A 19,553-nucleotide genomic window follows, 5' to 3' on the forward strand; every position below is an offset into this window, starting at 1 on the left:
TCCCTGTCTCTAGACAACCAATGATCTGCTTCCGGTCATGACAGATTTACTTACACTTCTAGAATTTTATTTAATTACTCTTTTTTCTCGGTTTGGCTTCTCCCTCTGGGTATATTTATTTTGAGATTTATCTGCGTATTACATATTTTGATACTCTATTTCTTTTTGTTGGTGAGTAGTATTTCCCTTGCATGGATATACCACGAACTCATGGACACCCATCTATCAGTGAAGACTCCTGTACCACCCTTTGTGTGGACATACACTTTCAGTTCTCTTGGATGAACACCTAGGAGTGGAGTGGATGGGCTGTAGGATAGGGGCAAGTTTAACTTTTCAGGAAACTGCCAAACTGTTCTCTAAAAGTGGTTGCCATTCTACCGCCATTACATGACACATTTGCTTATTCATTTAAAAAATCTTAATTAATTAACTTATTTACTTATTTATTGCCTGTGCTGGGTCTTTGTTGCTGTGCTCAGGCTTTCTGTAGTTGCGGTGAGCAGGGACTACTCTCGAGTTGTAGCTCACAGGCTTAGTTGCCCCTCAGCATGTGGAATCTTCCCAGACCAGGGATCAAACCTGTGTCCCCTGCACTGGAAGGCAGATTCTTAACCCCTGGACCACCAGGGAAGTCCTTGCCTATGCTTTTAAGATACATCTAGAATTTATTCTGATGGTCAGTTTTTTTTAGTGAGAAGGTGATTTTTTATGCTAATTCATGGTTAAAGTCATTAATTTTTGCTTATTCATTTATAAAACCTACCACCTTCCTCAAGTCCCTGGCTGCATAACTATTTTCTAGTTCATTCTCATGGAATTTCCAGATGAATAATTATATCACCTACATTTTCTCTTTCCTAATGTCTTCAGAGGGTAAGTGCATTTTAATTTTTTAAAAGGTACTGTCAAATTTGGAAGAGGATTCCATTATGTGGTAAAGTGTGGAACAACAACTAAAATCAATTTTTCCATATATTCTCAATTTTACATAATAGGCACAAGTTACATTTATAAGTGAAAAAACAAAGAAAGAGGGACTTGAGGTCACAATGGCAATCACAACTCAAATCGCTACCGCCAGCTTCGTGGTTTTGTTCAGGCACGTAAATGACAATGTACAGCAAGGCTTTTGAAAACTTGAAAAAAAAACCCGAAGATCTCTGAATATAGATAAAGCCTCTAAGTTCACATGATGTCTATCAAAGTTCTCGTTTCTCTGTCCCTCATTTGAAGAAAAGGAAGAAAAAAAGGAGCTAAGATAAAGAGTACTTACTTGTCAATGCACACTTTAATTTTAAGTTGATAATTTAGCTCAGGGAATTTAACCAGCAATCTATGTCAAAAAAAAAAAAAAAAGACGAAAAAAGTTTCAGAGCAAAGGAAAAAAAATCCAGTTTTAAAAAACAGCCACTAGGTTCCCCCAGCAACTTCTAGTTGAATCTAAAATTCATAACTCTTCAATTCTAAAGAGATGAGTCATAATCCCAAATTTTTCTTCCTGCCAGTGCTTCCTTTCATTTTAAGCCAAGCATCACCCCCTTCAGGCCAAAAGGGACTGAAAAAAAAAAGCCTAAGAACTAAGAACTTGGACAAAGTTATGAGAGACACACAAAAGGATAATGAAAGCCATATCATGAAAAACATTACAGGAATACATGCTCTGAAATCGGTATTCTTTCTATTAGACCGGAAACCCAACAGCGTACTACCTTTCTGAGGAGGGAAATTTCACTGCAGAAGGGCAAACCCCAGCTTACCTGTTCTGACTTGAATGTGAAAGTAATGCTCTACCTGCAGGTCCCCCACCCACCGGCCCTGTGACCTCTTAGTGTCTACTATCACTAAGCTTTACTCTTCCCCTTCAAATGCTCAGGAAAAAGCAGGCTCAAAGAACAGAAGATAACTGGCATTATTCTGCTCCTTTCGAATGGTAGATGGAGATGCTATGACCTAAGACATTAGGCCTGGAATCAGGAATACAGTGCAACCGAATCATAGGAATATATCCAGGTAACCTCAGAGAGATTCCTGTTCTTTAGCGTTTGACAGGACAATCACAGAGCAAGTTGATATTACACCAAAAAATTCCCTATCCATCACAGTACTGCCTGCGACGGCTGTAAAGAACAACTGCCCACCAACTTTGTTCTGGCCCTGAGGGTGTCCCTTGATACAACATCCGCCAGAAGAGGAGGTGCCGCAGCCCACCTGACTTTAGTTGTGAACTGGACACCGGTCTTGATGACTAATGGCCGGTCAGGATGCATAGGCATGCAGGGCTGCCGCTCCACCACGAAGGCACTGGAGGGGACAGAGAAAGGCAGTGGGTCACACAAGACGCAGTGGGCTGGTCCCTGTCCCGTTCCTCGGAAGTTGAACAAGCTCTCGTTGAAGAACATTGGTGGGGGAGGTGATGGGGGAAACGGGCAACGGCTCTATGTTACCTTTTCATTAAGTTTCTAAACAGCTCCACGATTCTCTCCTCCAGCATTGGCCGGTGCTGTACAATGGGGTCCCCTTTGTAGCTAACCTTCTGCTGCAGTTCCTCCAGTTTCTTAATTTGCTGGCGGGTCTGAAGCTGAGATTCTGCTAATGAGGTTATCCTGCCAACAAGATAAGGATGTTCTCGGTTACCTAAGTGGTTGTATATAAATGAGCTGGAGAAGGGGAAGGGAATAATACCACAGGTACTCTCATGCAGTCATCCGACATAAGAAAGGAGCATTTTTTTCATTATGGGAATATATGAGTAGCATAACATTGACCATTTCTAAATACACAGTTGAGTGGCACTAGATTAGAAAAGGGAAAATTATTTTGCCCTTTTTGTTTTTTTGGCCATGCAGCATAGTTTGCAGGATCCCCACCAGGGATTGAACCCCGGTCCTGGCAGTGAAAGTAGCAAGTCCTAACTTTGGCCTGCCAGAAGGGAACAGCTACCCACTCCAGTATTCCTGCCTAGAGAATTCCATGGACAAGGAGCCTGGCAGGCTACAGTCCATGGGGTCACAAACAGTTGGACACAACTAAGCAACCTTCATTTCACTTCCTAAAAGTTTACTTTTCAAAGAAGGAGGCAGACACAGAGGAAGACGTGCCAAAACTTACACCACTAGGAGTGAGGTAACCAACAGAAAGTTAACACATTAGAACACGAAATATGGGATTTGGTGCTCACTTTCTTCAGCCTAACTTGTTTTTGTACCAAATGTGAGTACTGGGGAAACACAGGATATCTGACAGCCCAAAAAGATAGGTCTGAACAGCTCTGTCCCTCACTGTCTATGCAAGTTTGACCAGGTCCCTTCACCCTCGTGGGCCTTGATATCCCCTTGCCTGAGAGACAGGGTTGAACTGCACGATCCCCAGGAGCCCTCATCTTCCATGGATGACTGGATGTGACATTATGTTTCCAAATATTGATAACATGCATACAGAAAAAGTAGACAGGGAGACAAAGGCTGATTATGTCTGCCCCCAAGGAGGGAGAATATCAGTGGCTCTCTCTGATGGTCCCCCACTAGTTTAGTAAAGACCCCAAAGAGACAGAGTGGAAGGCAAGGGGTGGAGAAGGACAGCACCAGGACTCCTGAGCTCACAGACTCCCTTCTGGCACCTACTGGGTTGGCCAAAATGTTTGCTTGGTTTTCCCATAAGATGTTATAGAAACATCTCAATACATTCCTAGAACTTATAAGTTATTTGGTTCCCTGATTAGAAAGCATTTAAAACTGCTTTCAATCAATGAGCAAAGCTCAGGGTTAGTTAGATGAACAAACAGGCATCTCATGTAGAGCTATCCTAAATTTCCAATTTCACGCTCTGTGTATCCTGGGTCAAGGTCAAATTTCTCCCAGTTTAAGCTGGTACAACATATTGAGTATCGGGGCCTTGGACATCAAGGGGGCTCAATCAAGATTTTCTGAGTGAATCAAAGTAAAAGAAGAGCATATAAAGAATGACCTTACAAATGTGAAATGTATAGATTTCTATCTTTATATGTGTATATATATAATAAACATGCAGATTTCGATCTTTGTATGTATATATATAATAACAGATGTCTGGAGTAACGGTCACCAAATGTTTAACTCTAAGTACCTCTGCATGATTTGATTTTTAAAGTCTTTTCTGCTGTTTATTAACTTTCTGTATTTGAACGTTTTTCTCTTATAAAGAGCACATGTCATTTGAGAGTCTTAGAGTAACTAAAATTTAAAATTTAGTCTATATGTTTAAAAAAAAACCCAAAACTTTAAATTAGCAAAATATATTTAAAATATAGCAAACATAAATACATTTTCATTTAAAAAATTGTCCAAATAAAGTAAAAAGCTTTAACCCTTAGACTAAATTTGAGTATGTTGAAATCCCCACCCCTGAAATACAGTATGTACATGCTCAGTCACTTCAGTTGTGTCAGACTCTGTACGATCCTATGGACTGTAGCCTGCCAGGCTGCTCTGTCTATGGGATTCTCCAGGCAACAATCCTGGAGTGGGTTGCCATGCCCTTCTCTACTGAAATACAGTGGCAACTCTTCATGCAGCTCTGACCATAATTTAGCACAGCTCTCTGAAAAGAAAGGGGAAGCTTCTCTTCTCTGCCATACCAGTTTTCTAGCCGATCTAGGCAGATGTTGGGAGGGCCTCCAATGCAAGCAATCTGTTGTCGCCTCTTCCAGTCTGCCAATTCTTCATCCGTGAGAGTTTTCTGCACATACTCCATTGCTGACAAAAGCCCCGCCAGCTCACTCACGATGCTCTGGTTGGAAACCAAAAAACAAAGTCAGAAAACATTCTCCCAGACCGTCTCTAACCACAGACCGTCTCTCTTTGGTCAATTCCGAGAAGGAACTGATTAGGAAACGGGCAAGTTCTTCCCGGAGATGCCCAATTCCCAAAGGTGAGTGAGCCAGGCATGGGGCGGGGGTCCACTGCTCTTACGCGCCGCATCTGGTCCAGGGCAGTAAGCATCTGTTCCAGCTGCTGCATCTTCTGCCTGGTCACTGACTGGTTGTTTCCATTCAGATCTTGCATGTCTGAGAAGGAAGGAGAACCTCCGTGAGCTGAGCGAATACGCCTAGCTTCAGTAACTGGGCTCCCTTAACTGCCAGCAGCCCCTGAGCGGCCCCTCCCCTGAGTCTGAACTCAGAGTCAAGACGAGCCAGCTCTGAGACTCCAGTAACACAAACTCGCTTTATATGGGGATTTTAATGTCTCTAATATGCACTTGCCTCCTTGACTCTTGAGAGTTTTATAGTTGAAATCGAAATCATCCTGGAGATTCTCTACCACTTTCATCTTCTGTTCTAGATCCTGTTTCAAACAAACCAACCAAAACAGAAGTAAAAACAAGGACTGCCCTCGGGAGAGAGAAAAGAAAGTTTCTGAGTAGGATTAAAATAAAGCCACAACCTCACAAAAGCTACACATGGGACCCACAGGCCACTTCCCCAAGAAAAGGCTTCCCACCCAAGACTTGCTTTACCTGGACACGCTTGCGGACGTCCTGCAGGTGCTGCTCCAGCATCTGCTGCTTCTCCGTCACCACGGCGGCTGTGGGGTGGTTGGCCTGGCCCCCTTGCTGCCAAGACAGGGAGCATGTGCACATGAAAGCCAGAAATAGCAGGAGAAGAATATCCCTGTCTGGTCTCCATCTCCTCCATGACCCTTCCTGTTTGGCCTGAGCTGCTGCTGCCGCCACTGTGAGGAGAGGAGTGGTCCACGGCACCCACTGCTCTCCAGGGGCTGTCGGCGCAGGCCGAGAAAGCTCTCGCACTTTCCCTTGTGTCCTTGGCTTTTTAACCTCGTGGTGGTTTAGTCGCTAAGTTGCGTCTGACTCTAGTGACTCCATGGACTGTAGCCTGCCAAGTTCTTCTGTCCATGGCATTTCCCAGGCAACAAGACTGGAATGGGTTGCCATTTCCTTCTCCAGGGGATCTTCCTGACCCAGGGATCGAACCCACATCTCCTGCACTGGCAGGCGGCTTCTTTACTGATTAAGCCACCAGGGAAGCCATACTATAAACTCACTCTATGTACTGCACTCAGAGACCACATGTTGAGCCAAGACACAGTCCCTACCTTCAAAAAACTCATTCTAGGTAAGGATATATACATATGTGTGTGTGTGTGTATATATATATATATAAAATCAGGACAATTTATGAAAGCAGATGCTAGATGCCTGTTTAAATGTACAGGGGGAGGGGGACTTCCCTGGCAGTCCAGTGGTTAAGTATGCACACTTCCACTGCAGAGGCGAGGGTGTGATCCCTGGTTGGGGAACTAAGATCTCGAATGTCATGCGGTACAGCCACAAAAGGAAAAAAAGCATGAAGGTTTTTTAACACATTTCGGTAGAATAATAAAATTCCTAACAAGAGATAGCGTCTCAGGGGAGAAGGGAAGGTGCTGGCTGGTGCCTCGAAAAGGTTGAACAGCACGTGCGACTTACAAATAAGTTTCGTCAAAGGAACAGGACATTAAAGACCACATAAAAGGTGCAGTGACCAAGTCAGTGTGGCAGAAAAGAGAGTCCAGCTTTCCAAACGAGAACTCTTCAGTGGTCTTTGACTCACACTGAGCTGCCAGATCTTCCTGGCTCTGCATTCTGTAATCTCTCCAATGGATCGCTGGTGCCACTGGCTCCAGTCAAGCCCCAAAGTTGATCCCTTTGCCTCTAGTCTCTCTCACTTCCAATCTGCTCTCCACACTGCCACCACAAGTCTCCAAAGTAGATTGAAACACGCCACCGTTAGAGGGAACTATTCTCTCCTTTTCCACTGGACCCTGTCCAAGCCCACAGAATATAAACTCCCCTTAGAAGTCCCAGGAAGGCGACCTCCACCCTTACATAACTCTTTATAGGACGAGTGACTCATCCAATTAGTGAGGTCAGGAGAAAGACTGCCCACACAGAGATCTCTGAAGGCCCAGCCCTTAAGCTGGTGGCTCTCTCTCCCACTCTTGCCTTCCCGGGGCACACCTAGGGCAGGAGCCAGGGCCTGGTTTCTAGAAGTAGTTCTAGAGGCTTATGTGTCTGAGTTCCAGGGGTATCAGCGTGTGGTCTCTAAAGCTCCAAAAGGATGGCTGCGGCAGTGCTGTCCCGCAAACCCAGTCTCTCACCCCAACACCTGACTCAGACAACAGGCATCTACACAACAAGCACCTCCTGTACAGCACAGGGAACTATAATCAACATCTTATAACAACCTATAATGGAAAAGAATCTGAAGACGAAACTGAATTACTCTGCTATACATCTGAAACACTGTAAATCAACTATGCTGCTGCTGCTGCTGCTAAGTCGCTTCAGTCGTGTTCAACTCTGTGCGACCCCATAGATGGCAGCCCACCAGGCTCCCCAGTCCCTGGGATTCTCCAGGCAAGAACACTGGAGTGGGTTGACATTTCCTTCTCCAATGCATGCAAGTGAAAAGTGAAAGTGAAGTTGCTCAGTCTTGTCTGACTAGTAGCGACCCCATGAACTGCAGCCCACCAGGCTCCTCCACTCATGAGATTTTCTAGGCAAGAGTACTCAAGTGGCTTGCCGTTGCCTTCTCCAGTAAATCAACTATACTTAAATATAAATAAATAGTTTGGGATTGGCTGCTACATTTACAATGGATAACCAATAGGGACATACTGTATAGCGCAAGGAACTCTGTTGAATATGATGTAGTAGCTTAAATGGGAAAAGAACTTGAAAAAGGATACATGTATGAAGTGAAAATTGAAAGTGTTAATTGCTCAGTCATGTCCAACTCTTTGCCACCTCATGCACTATGGCACACCAGGTTCCTCTATCCCTGGAATTATCCAGGCAAGAATATTGGAGTGGTTAGCCATTCTCTTCTCTAGGGGAATCTTCCCAACCCAGGGATTGAACCCGGGTCTCCCTCATTGCAGGCAGATTCTTTACCTTCTGAGGCACCTGAAAAGCCCCATATATATATACATACATACATACATATAACTGAATCACTTTGCTGTACTTTGTTAACAATACTCCAATATAAAAATAAGTTTAAAAAAATTTTTAAACATACAAATAAATAAAAATAAAGCCCCTACAGTCATCCATCCAAGTCATGCTTTCCAGTCCTGTTTACCAACAATACAGCTGATTGTTCCATCTGGAGTCAACTTCCTGGTCTGTTCCTTTTTCTGGAAATTTTTTTCTATATATTTTGGCTGCGTCACATGGCATGTGGGATCTTCACTCCCTGACTAGAAATTGAACCGGTGCCCCCTGCACTAGCAGCAAGGAGTCTTAACTACTAGATCACCAAGGAAGTCCTCCCAGGTCTATTTCTAAATTGGTACTGCACTTCAAGAAGGACAACAGATGTGATCAGTTATCACCCACAGAAACGGTGCCCCACTGCTTCCAGGTATAAGCATCTCAGCCCAGCACAGACAGCTGTTTCAAACCCTGCCTCCCTGTGCTTCAGTCACCGCAAACTCCCCATCCTTCTCTGCACATAGGAGGTTTCCACACTGACTCCCCGCACCCTGTCTACTCAGCCTAACTGTGTGCATGCGTGCAAAGTTGCTTCAGTCGTGTCCAACTCTTTGTGACCCTCTGGACTGTAGCCCACCAGGCTCCTCTGTCCATGGAATTCTCCAGGCAAAAATACTGGAGTGGGTTGCCATGCCCTCCTCCAGGGGATTGTCCCAGGGATCGAACCCGAGTCTCTTATGTCTCCTGCATTGGCAGGCAGGTTCTTTACCACTAGTGCCACCTCACTCAGACTGGCACACCTGAACTCATTCACTTTCAAACTCAGTACAAATGTTTTTGCTCCACTGTGAAATCTTATTCAACTTCCTGAAGTTGAACCCTTTTTCAACTTCAACATTCTCCTCTATGTTCTCACTTGAAGTGTTTGTGCACCTATTACCCAATTAGATAGATGAGGCTTGGGAGACAAGGGACCACATCCCACTAGTCTCCCAGGGCTTTACCCACAAAGACAGGTGGGAATATGCCAGACGATGTCAATACACGAAACAACAGTGAGACCTGGCTTGAGCTAGCTCTGTAGCATGGGGCTGCAAACTTTTTCTCTAAGGGCCACACTGTAAATTTTTTTTGGCTTTGTCGGTTACGCAGTCTCTGTCGTAAATACGCATCCCTGCCATTGCGGCATGAAAGCAGTCAGAGACAGGGCACAGGTGAACGCGTGTGGCTGTGTTCCAAAAACACTTCATTTGCAAAAATACACAGCATGGGGTGGGAGGGGGATTGGAAGGAGAGGATGGGATGAATGGAGAGAGTATCAGGGACACATATACGCTATCATATGTAAAATGGATAGCCAGTGGGAATTTGCTGTATGACTCAGGGAAGTCAAACTAGGGCTCAGTGACAACCTAGAGGGCTGGGATGGAATGGGAGGTGGGAGGAAAGCTCAAGAGGGAGGGAACATATGTATATTCATGGCTGTTCCATGTTGATGTATGGCAGAAACCAACACAATATTATAATTAGCCTTAAATTTTAAATAAATAAAGAAAAAAACAAACAACACAGCAGGCTGGATTTGGGCCCCGGGTATTGGTTGCCAGCCCTGATCAACACAATTGGGAATATCCTTTGGACACTTCCTGCTTTTCTAACTCCCATGGTAAGCTAGCGCCTCTATCCAAATTGGCTTAAGTTGATTATTTTTATCCTATTGAACAGTAATGCAAACATAAATTCTCCACAAACAGCAAACCCTAGTGATGCACAGACAAGTGCTATCTTCTAACCTCCCTTACTTCAGAGTCTTGAATGATGAGTATTACCCCCTCACCTGCATCTGAGTATACCAGCTTTCTACGTAAAATTCTTTAGTGGAGAGTCCTCCCTGGTGGAACAGGGGTTAAAACTCCATGCCTCCACTGCAGAGGGCACAGGTTGGCTCCCGTGTTAGGGACCTAAGATCCTGCATGCTGCGTGGTACAGCCAAAAAAAAAAAAAAATTCTTCAGTGGGTCCCATTTCGTACAGACTTGATGGTAATAATGGCAGCAGCAACAGAAAACAGTTAACATTTATCTTGCATTCATGTGCCAGGTCCTGTTCTATGCATTTTACATGTAGGAATTAATTTAATTCTATGAAGTCAGTACAATTATCTTCCCCAATGGAGGAGAAGAGAGCAGTTTGCCTAAGGTTACACAGCAAGTGGTGGAGCTCTGGGGTTCACATACAGGCAGTCTGGCCCCAAGTCCCCTGTGGCAAAACTGCTCTTTTGAGGCCAAACTGAGGCATGACTAATAGATTTTCACGATATGGCTCTCTGACCACCTTATCTTCCTTTACCCAGTCAGATGCTGAACTTTCTACACTTCTCCCAAGAATACGTATGTTTCTGATTCCCTGTTTGAACATGATCATCTTTCTGCCTCTCTTTACCATCTGCCTGATGCTCATCTGATAAGCCTCGAGTTTCAGCTCAAACATGACCTCTCCTCTCTCCTTGATGCCTTCTCCAATTCTCTCAATTAGACTTACATGTTCTTTCTTCTTTGTTCCTGCTATATTTTTGTCTTTTTTTTTTTCAATTATTCATTTGGCTGTGCCTGGTCTTAGTTGCCAGGTGGTACTGGTGGTAAAGAACCTGCCTGCCAAAGCAGGAAATGTAAGAGACGCAGGTTTGATCCCTGGGTCGGGAAGATTCCCTGGAGGGGAGGCACAACAACCCACTCCAGTATTCTTGCCTGAGAATCTCACGGGACAGAGGAGCCTGGTGGGCCACATCCATGGGGTCACAAAGAGTCGGACACGACTGAAGCGACTTGGCACACAGCATGGTCTCAGTTGCGGCACGCTGGATCTTTTTGTTGTTGTACACAAATGCTCAGTTGCAGTATGTGGGATCTAGGGCCCTATCAGGGGTTGAACTTGGGCCCCCTGCATTGGGAGCTTGGAGTCTTAGCCACTGGATCACCAGGGAAGTCCCCGTTTTTGTCTTTGAAAAGAAAAAAAAAATTGCACACTCATGTTCACAGTAGCATTACTCACAATAGCCAAAAGGTAGAAGCTGCCCAAGGGTCCACTGGATAAACACAATGTGATATAACCACACAGTGAATAGTATTCATCCTTTGAAAGGAAAGGAATTCTGGATAAACATGCTACAACATGGATAAACCTTAAGGATGTTATGCTAAGAGAAATAAGCCAGTAAAAAAGGGCACACACGGTATGTTACCACTTAAATGAGGTACCTAAGACAGACAAATTCACAGAGACGTCACTTTGCCAACAAAGGTCTGTATAGTCAAAGCTATGGTTATTCCAGCAGTCATGCAGGGATGTGAGAGTTGGACCATAAAGAAGGTTGAGTGCCAAATAATTGATGCTTTTGAACTGTGGTGCTGGAGAAGACTCTTGAGAGCCCCCTGGATAGCAAGGAGATCAAACCAGTCAATCCTAAAGGAAGTCAACCCTGAATTGGAAGGACTGATGATGACGCTCCAATACTTTGGCTACCTGATGTGAAGAGCCGACTTGTTGGAAAAGACCCTGATGCTGGGAAAGATCGAAGGCAGGAGGAGAAGAGGGCAGCAGAGGATGAGATGGCTGAATGGTATCACCAACTCAATGGACATGAGTTTGAGCAAATTCTGGGAGACAGAGAAGGACACAGAAGCCTGGCATGCTGCAGTCCATGGGGTCGTAAAGGGTCGGACATGACTTAGCAACTGAAAAACAGCAACAAAGAACGGTCAAATTCAGAGAGACAGAAAGTCTCTCTGTGATACCAGGGGGAATGAGAAGTTATTGTTTAACAGGTATAGAATTTTAATTTTGCAAGATAAACAAATTTCTGGACAAGTCCGACAATGTGATGAACTTAACACTAATGAAACTATATATTTAAAAATGGTTAAGAAGGTAAATTTCATGTTGTGTGTATGCTACCATAATTTTTTTTAAAGAAGGGAAAAAGAAAAAAAATATTCCCCAATTAGAGGTTATTAAAGAAAACGCCTCAGGGGAATTTCCTGGTAGTCCAGTGGTTAGGACTTTGCGCTTTCTCTGCAGAGGGTGTGGGTTCAATCCCTGGTTGGGGAAATAAAATCCCACAGGCAGCATGGCCAAAAAACCAATCAGCCAAATAAACAAAAAAAACCCTCAGGGAAAATAAGAAAGTCTCCTATAACCAACAATATCAATGCTTTTGCACATATCCTTCTGGGGCTTCCCAGGTGGCTCAGTGGTAAAGAATCCATTTGTCAATGTAGGAGAGGCGGGTTTGATCCCTGGGTCAGGATGATGCTCTAGAGAAAGAAATGGCCAACACACTCCAGTTTTCTTGGCTAGAAAATCCCATGGACAGAGGAACCTGGGGGGGCTATAGACCATGGGGTTATAATAACAAATATCCTTCCAGACATTTTTTCACACGTATCAATAACATATGCATATCATGTAATTTATTTTTCCTGTTATGAAGCTGATCTTCCATTACATCTTCATGTAATGAAACGTTATTGTTACTATTTATGAGACCTACTGATTCTTAAAATATTTACCTTGAACACAATCACCTTTCTGAACTCTTCTTAGTTCTAATAGTTGTGTTGTTTTGTTTCATTTAAAGTTTGTTTCTTACTTTCCAACATTTACACTCCCTTTTTCTGTCTTATTACATTGGCTTGATCTTTCAGAAAAATATCAGTGGCAAGAGGCACCCTCAATCTTGTAACTATTTTAACAATATTACTTTAGTGTTTCACCATTGTGTATCATATTTCTGACAAATTTTCTTTTTTTGTTGTTAGTTTCTTTACTTTTTAAAATCTAGAATGGACACTAAATTTTGTCATCTAACAAAAATACAATTTTTCTTCTTTAATTTACTAATTTAATGAATTACATTAACAGACTCCCTAAAAGATCCTAACCATTTTAAATTGACTCTGTCTTTCAGGTCTTGATATTAGCATTATTTCAACCTCATAAAATAATTTTTATTTACACTGTAGTTTAGGTCTTGATATTAGTACTGTTTCAATCTCATCTCTTTTTCCCCTACACTTTGGAGGAGTTTAATGATAATGGAACAATTTGTACCACAAAGGTTTGTTAAAGCTTCTAAACTATCTGGCCTATTGGGATTTTTGCTGGGATACAGAGTGTAATTTTTTAAAGTCTTTTTCAATATATTTTTTATGGTTAAATCAACTTTTTTCATCTTTTTAAATATATTTTAATAATTTGTATATTTTTTACTAGCTTCCCAGGTGGTACTAGTGGTAAAGAACCCGCCTCCAATGAAGGAGGCATAGGAGAGAATTCAACCCCTGGGTCAGGCTGATCCCCTGGAGGGGGGCATAGCAACCTACTCTAGTATTCTTGCCTGGAAAACCCACTGCATTATAAAGTTGTTTGATTTTCTGTTTCACACCACAACCTCCTCTAGAGCAGGGGGTCATAATAACTAGCACACAGTAGGACACACATGGATATATAAGAGATTAGATGATCTAGAGAGATGGATATGACTATCATATATCAATATGTGGTCCCTCAATGGGCCTGTGGGGTCATATAATCTCTATTCCCTAAGTTAACTGTATCTTTAGCTCTAGGGAGGTTATTCTCAAACTTAACAATAAAGAGAAATACATATGAACCTGAATGACTCAATCCCAAACCACCCCCAAGGTGGCTCCCAAGAATTGTCATTCTTCCTGGGGCAAGTGTGAACAGTTACAGCGTTTGGGGAAAGCAACCCAGAACTATCTATAAAATTTTATATATTTTACACACACACACACACACACCCCTTGATCTAACAATCCCACGCCTAGAAATCTGTAATAGAGAAAACACAGCATAAATATATTAAAATATATAGGGAGGTACTGCACTAGTGTTTTTCATGGAGGAGAAAAAAAACCAGAATGAAATGAAGTCTAATTAAGGGACAATAATAAATTATGTACTACAGAATATGCAGCAAATATGTACTACAGAATATTACGCAGCAAATAAAATGAGTTAGCTTTAAACTGCTTGACTTGGAAGGATTTACATGATGTAATTAAAAGAATGCAAGATGTGGAAAAGTAAACCAATTTAAATATAATGTGTGTGCATGTGTTTCCTATATAGGAGCCTGGAGACAGTTATGAAAGGCTATATTCCAGACTATTAATGTTGGTTTCCTGGGAAGACAAAATGGACAGAGGAGCCAGTGACCTTTCAGTTCTTAAAACTTTCTTCCTTGTAATTTTCTGTAATGTTTTATTAAATAAAGTCTTCCTTAAAAAGGAGAATGCATTTTATATGCTGAGAAAGTTATTTTTACTGTACACAACCCCCAAACACCCACGATTATGGAGGTCAAAAGGCAAGGACATCTTCGTACACGTGAAGGAAGCACATATTAACAGCGCTTGCTTCTTCCCAGGCCTCACCTGGGCTGCAGTGGCTGCAGTTTGGAGGAGGCGGGACTCTTCCCACAGGCAACGGGCCACAATTCGGGCAATCTCCATTGGCTTCTCAAGGTATCTGCTCTGTAAGTGGGGAGACAAAGAGAATGAAAATCAGCAGCAGCTCAGGAGATGTGGACCGAACTTTGCTAACTTAAAGCTAACTTCCTCATAAACTAGGGAAAGTGTTACATTTACTACATGGAACCACAGAGCATCAGAGCCTGGCTACAGTCAGTAGGAGAAGTGACGGAGAAGAAAGGCAATCACGATGAGCAGTACTGTAGTGAGAGTAGGCTTGGTTGTCTGTCTTTGGACAGTGAGTTATCCTGGTCTTACAGGGGGGTGACTTTGTCAAGGAGTATCCAACTACGGTGTCCAAGCCTTTGACACTGAAAAGTAAGAGCCATTTTCCTAGTCATCTGAACTTGTTACAATCATGTCATTAGCATACTAACATAATATAATTAACATAAAAATCACATTATTATTTCAATGAACCAACCAAGTAAACTTCAAGCAATAATACTCAAAGGGCTGGTAACTTCTCCTTGGATTTAAAGTACAAGATAGGTTATTAATTAACCAAGTGAGAAACAAACATTTTCAGGAAAGAAAGCTAAAACCCTTCTCTGCAGGTTCAGTTTCTCCTCACACCTGAAGGAACTGCTTGATTCTTCGCAAATTGTGCTGATAGAGAACATTGGACTCTTGCAGGAAGCGGCTATACTGTTGGTCAATTTCTCCCAAGAGATTATGAAACACCAAAGTTGCATGTGATTCTTTGCTGGCCGCATATGCCCTAGAAAAAGGAAGATAAAGACAAAGAATGATTCTGAAACCTACACACATACACACGCTCACACGCACAGGCATGCACTCGAAATCACCATCAAGGAGGGAAAAACAAGGCAAACCTGAAGCTTTAACCCACTCACCATTTTAGATACATCTTACTCAGCAATCATAAAAGTCACTGATTTTAAAATTACCAGCAATTATTTTGGATACTATTAAGCGACTGTCATAGTTCTATATTTATCAAATTTTGAATGATCAGATATGCTGTTTTCCTTTAAATTCTCAGTCAACTCTATGGTCAGATTTTCAGTAGCAAATAACCAATCCCAGGTTAGGATGGCCTATTTCCAACATCTCTGAATTACCTCCCTGGCCCCTCATCAAATTCTGGAAAAACTAGGTCATGGGCCTGAATTAAACCAAAATTAAAAGGTGGATCTGAATACATTAAAGTGAAGGAAAGAGTTGCTGGGATTCTGTACCATTATCTCCTCTATGACCAAGTGTTAGTCTTTCAGTTGTGTCCAACTCTTGCGATCCCACGGACTGTAGCCTGCCAGGCTCCTCTGTCCATGGAATTCTCCAGGCGAGAATACTAAAGTGGGTTGCCATTTCCCTCTCCAGGTGATCTTCCTGACCCAGGGATATGAACCCGGGTCTCCTGCATTGCAGGCGATTTCTTTACCATCTAAGCCACCAGGGAACCCCTATCTCCTCTATGACTGAGTCTGTTTCTCTAACTCTGTATCTCTTTTCTTTAATGAAAGAGGAATCAGAAGTACAAACCCAAACCTTTTTTTACCCATGACAAAATTCTCATTCAGATTAAAAAGAAATTATCTGTAGCATGTCCCTGAAGCATCAGAACATGCAGAGAATCTCATTAAGCAAATGAAATTAAAATGGGCTTCCCTGGTGGCTCAGATGGTAGAGAATCTGCCTGGAATGCGGGAGGCTTGAGTTCAACCCCTGGGTCGGGAAGATCCCCTGGAGAAGGGAATGGCAACCCACTCCAGTATTCTTGCCTGGAGAATTCCATGGACAGAGGAGCCTGGCAGGCTACAGCCCATGTGGTCACAAAGTCAGACACGACTGAACCAGTAACAGGTTTTACTTTCAATTTCAAATCTTGCGAAGAACTGACTCATTTGAAAAGACCCTGATGCTGGGAAAGATTGAAGGCAGGAGGAGAAGGGGACAATAGAGGATGGGATGGTTGGATGGCATCACCGACTCAGTAGACATGAGTTTGAGTAAACTCCGGGAGTTGGTGATGGACAGGGAGGCCTGGGGTGGTATAGTCCATGGGGTCACAAAGAGCTGGACATGACTGAGCAACTGAACTGAACCATCAAGCAGGATGTTTCAGCGTGCCAAAAGACAGCTTTCCAGATGCCTTTCTAATGTAAAAATGCTTTTCAGGACTAAAATGACCTCTTTACTTTCCAATCTCTTTTGTCCCGTCACCTGCAACTATAAGCTTTAAGATAAAATAGTTAGCAAAGAGTTAAGTTAGAGCAGATCATGTCTCTTGACTCAAACTAAAGCCTAGCAATTCGGGGAGTTTCTTGAGAAGGACTTACCAATCTTGACTCTCGATCCAAGGGGCCAGAAACTGCCGCAGCTCCATGGGGAAGCTGTCACTGTACAGCTGATGGAGCTGCTCCAAGTACCGTGTGTCCAGCTGCTGGAGCTGATTCCATTGGGCCATTCTGCTGGAATCAGGGGTCACAACTGCAAACCAAAGGTTCATATGGTCACTACCAGCCCCAGTAAGAGGAAATGATCTATCCAACACAGGGATCAGGTCTGTGATTAGGGATAAAAGGTGCTGTGGAAAGGCTCTCACTTGCTCCACCCACTTTAGAACAATACATATGGATTCAAATCTCTATCCCTGGGGCCACATCACAGCTTCTTTCTTCTAAACCAAGATGACAATGTGGGCATGGTGCCAAGTTCTAGAATCCATTATCTCCTAGAGGTATGTGAAATTGAGAAACTACTTCACTTCCAGATTTCACTTCTTATTACACAGACATTATAATTCCCAGCTCTCTGGGCTACTGAAATAATATTTCTAGAGCATTCAGCTCAGTGCTCAGCACACAATAGATGCTCAAAAGATATGAGTTCCTTTCTTTCCAGTTGGCATTCCTTTTAGGTGGACTGGGAGATATGAATACCATAAACCTGAACTAAGACCAAAACGTGGGATGTGGGTGTTCAGGGAGGACAAAGAGCTAATTCCAAGGCTACGGATTTAGAAACTACCACACTGTTAATCGGTTATACTCCAATATAAAATAAAAAGTTAAAAAGGACTACAGATTTAAACCTACAGCAAGGATCTGCCTGGGGTTCTCCCATTCAAAAAAGAGTAATTATGTTTTTAAAATTTCTCAGTCTGGGGTGAGAAAGAAGAGAAGCTAAAGAAAAGGCATTCGAGCTGTCCCCAGGTTCATGAATACCCCAGAGAAATGTTCAGGAAGGAGAATGCAAGCCAGCTAACCACCTTAAATCCTCTATCTGAATATCTTGGGTCATTGAAATAGCAATAGAGACCAAGTAATCTTAAGAACTGGGCTTCCCTGGTGGCTCAGACGGTAAAGAATCAGCCTGCAATGCAGGAGATCTGGGTTTGACCCCTGGGTTGGGAAGATTCCCTGGAGAAGGGAATGGCTACTCCAGTATTCTTGCCTGGAGAATTCCAAGGACAGAGGAGCCTGGTGGGCTACAGTCCATGGGGTTGTAAAGAGTTGGACACGACTGAGCAACTAACATAACAACAACCTTAAGAAGCTGTAAAGGAGAACTACAAGCAGTAGCCAAAGACTAAGGTATGTATAGATCAGAGTATATTGACATGGTTCTCTGGGACAGTGAGAACATTTACTGAGAGATAGAATATTTACAAACACATATATAGAGTGTTTGATTTCTCAGAGAAGGCATGAAGAAGCACCTAATTACTGGTCCTTTCATAAAAAGAACTGGGTGGGACTTCGCTAGTGGGCAAGTGGTTAGGGGTCTGCCTGCCCATGCAGTAGACACGGGTTCGATCTCTGGTCTGGGAAGATTCCACATGCCAAGGAGCAACTCAAGCTGAACAAACCCAAATTACAGAATTCCAGGGAGCTGTGCTGCTGTTCTCCTCCCCTCTCTTGGGGGGACAGATGCAGCAGACCCCCTTGCTACTACAAAGATACTGTCAATGGATCAAGCTTTCAAGCATATACTCAGGAGAGCAGAGGCTGGCCCCACCCAGCAGTCTTTACATTCAACAAATAACTATCTAAGGCAGCATTATCCAATGAAATGTAATGCAAGCCACACAGGTGATCTTAAACATTCTAGGGGCCATATTTTAAAAAGTAAAAAAAAACAGGTAAAATTAACTTTAAAAATACATTTTTCCTTAACCTAAGTCATCCAAAATGTTAGCACCTTAACGTGTGATCATACAAAAATTATTCATGAGATACATTACATTCTTCTTTTCATACAAAGTTTTCTAAACCCAATGTGTGCTTTATACTTACACCACAGATCTAAGGTATTTCCTCGATTAAGTACCAAAGGCTTAAGTTCCACTGGTGAAAACTTCAGTAAAGCAAAGAAATGAGAATGTCAGAATGAGGCACTTGCCCCAATCAGGCTAATTCTTTTTAATAAATAAGCTAAATCTTCCAACAACGTTAGACTAAGTTAAGTTTTCTCACTGCTTGGGATTTTTATAAAAACCAACATCTGAGGCATGTCTCAAACATTTTCAGCTACCATTCCCTTGCAGTCTCCCCCGCCCGCCACCCCCCGCCCAAGCATTGCTCACCCCCAAGACTAACCTGCCACAGTACCAGTGCAAGGCTACCTGGGCAGTAACACGTGTGTGCTAAACAGTGAGGAAGTGCATGCTACTGCTGAAGCATTGTGACCGTGCTGAATTTTACTCTCAATAGGAAATCAAAGGCCTCCAACCACTATGAACAACAGTATGCAGGTTCCCTAAAAAACTAAAAATAGAACCATCATATGATCCAGTAATCTCACTCCTGGCCATAGACCCAGAGAAAATCTTTACTTCAAAAAGATACACACACCCCAGTGCTCACTGCTGCACTCATGGGAGCAACCTAAGCGTCCATCGACAGAGGAATGGATCAAGAAAACGCGGCATTTGTGTGTGATACACGCACACACACACACAATGGAACACAACTCAGCCATAAAAAGGATGAAATAATGTCATTTGCAGCAACATGGAGGGACCTGGAGATTACCATGCCAAGTGAAGTAAGTCAGACAGAAA

General features: G+C 42.9%; 1 protein-coding gene across 4 annotated transcripts in view; it reads right to left on the reverse strand.

Moving 5' to 3' along the window:
- The window catches only part of STAT3 (signal transducer and activator of transcription 3), a 75,077-nt gene that overhangs the window by 15,058 nt on the left and 40,466 nt on the right, over positions 1 to 19,553 (reverse strand). For all 4 annotated transcript variants that reach the window (XM_069603788.1, XM_069603786.1, XM_069603787.1 and 1 more), the window contains exons 2-11: positions 16,828 to 16,978; positions 15,101 to 15,245; positions 14,429 to 14,527; positions 5,494 to 5,589; positions 5,240 to 5,321; positions 4,950 to 5,044; positions 4,616 to 4,767; positions 2,448 to 2,606; positions 2,212 to 2,304; positions 1,277 to 1,336 (exon numbers count right to left, since the gene is read on the reverse strand). In XM_069603788.1, the coding sequence (XP_069459889.1) occupies positions 1,277 to 1,336; positions 2,212 to 2,304; positions 2,448 to 2,606; positions 4,616 to 4,767; positions 4,950 to 5,044; positions 5,240 to 5,321; positions 5,494 to 5,589; positions 14,429 to 14,527; positions 15,101 to 15,245; positions 16,828 to 16,955 (1,109 nt within the window). In that variant the 5' untranslated portion in view covers positions 16,956 to 16,978. The remainder of the gene's footprint in view (positions 1 to 1,276; positions 1,337 to 2,211; positions 2,305 to 2,447; positions 2,607 to 4,615; positions 4,768 to 4,949; positions 5,045 to 5,239; positions 5,322 to 5,493; positions 5,590 to 14,428; positions 14,528 to 15,100; positions 15,246 to 16,827; positions 16,979 to 19,553) is intronic.

This window comes from Ovis canadensis, chromosome 11, assembly GCF_042477335.2.
Source record: "Ovis canadensis isolate MfBH-ARS-UI-01 breed Bighorn chromosome 11, ARS-UI_OviCan_v2, whole genome shotgun sequence".
NCBI classification, from domain to species: Eukaryota; Metazoa; Chordata; class Mammalia; order Artiodactyla; family Bovidae; genus Ovis; species Ovis canadensis.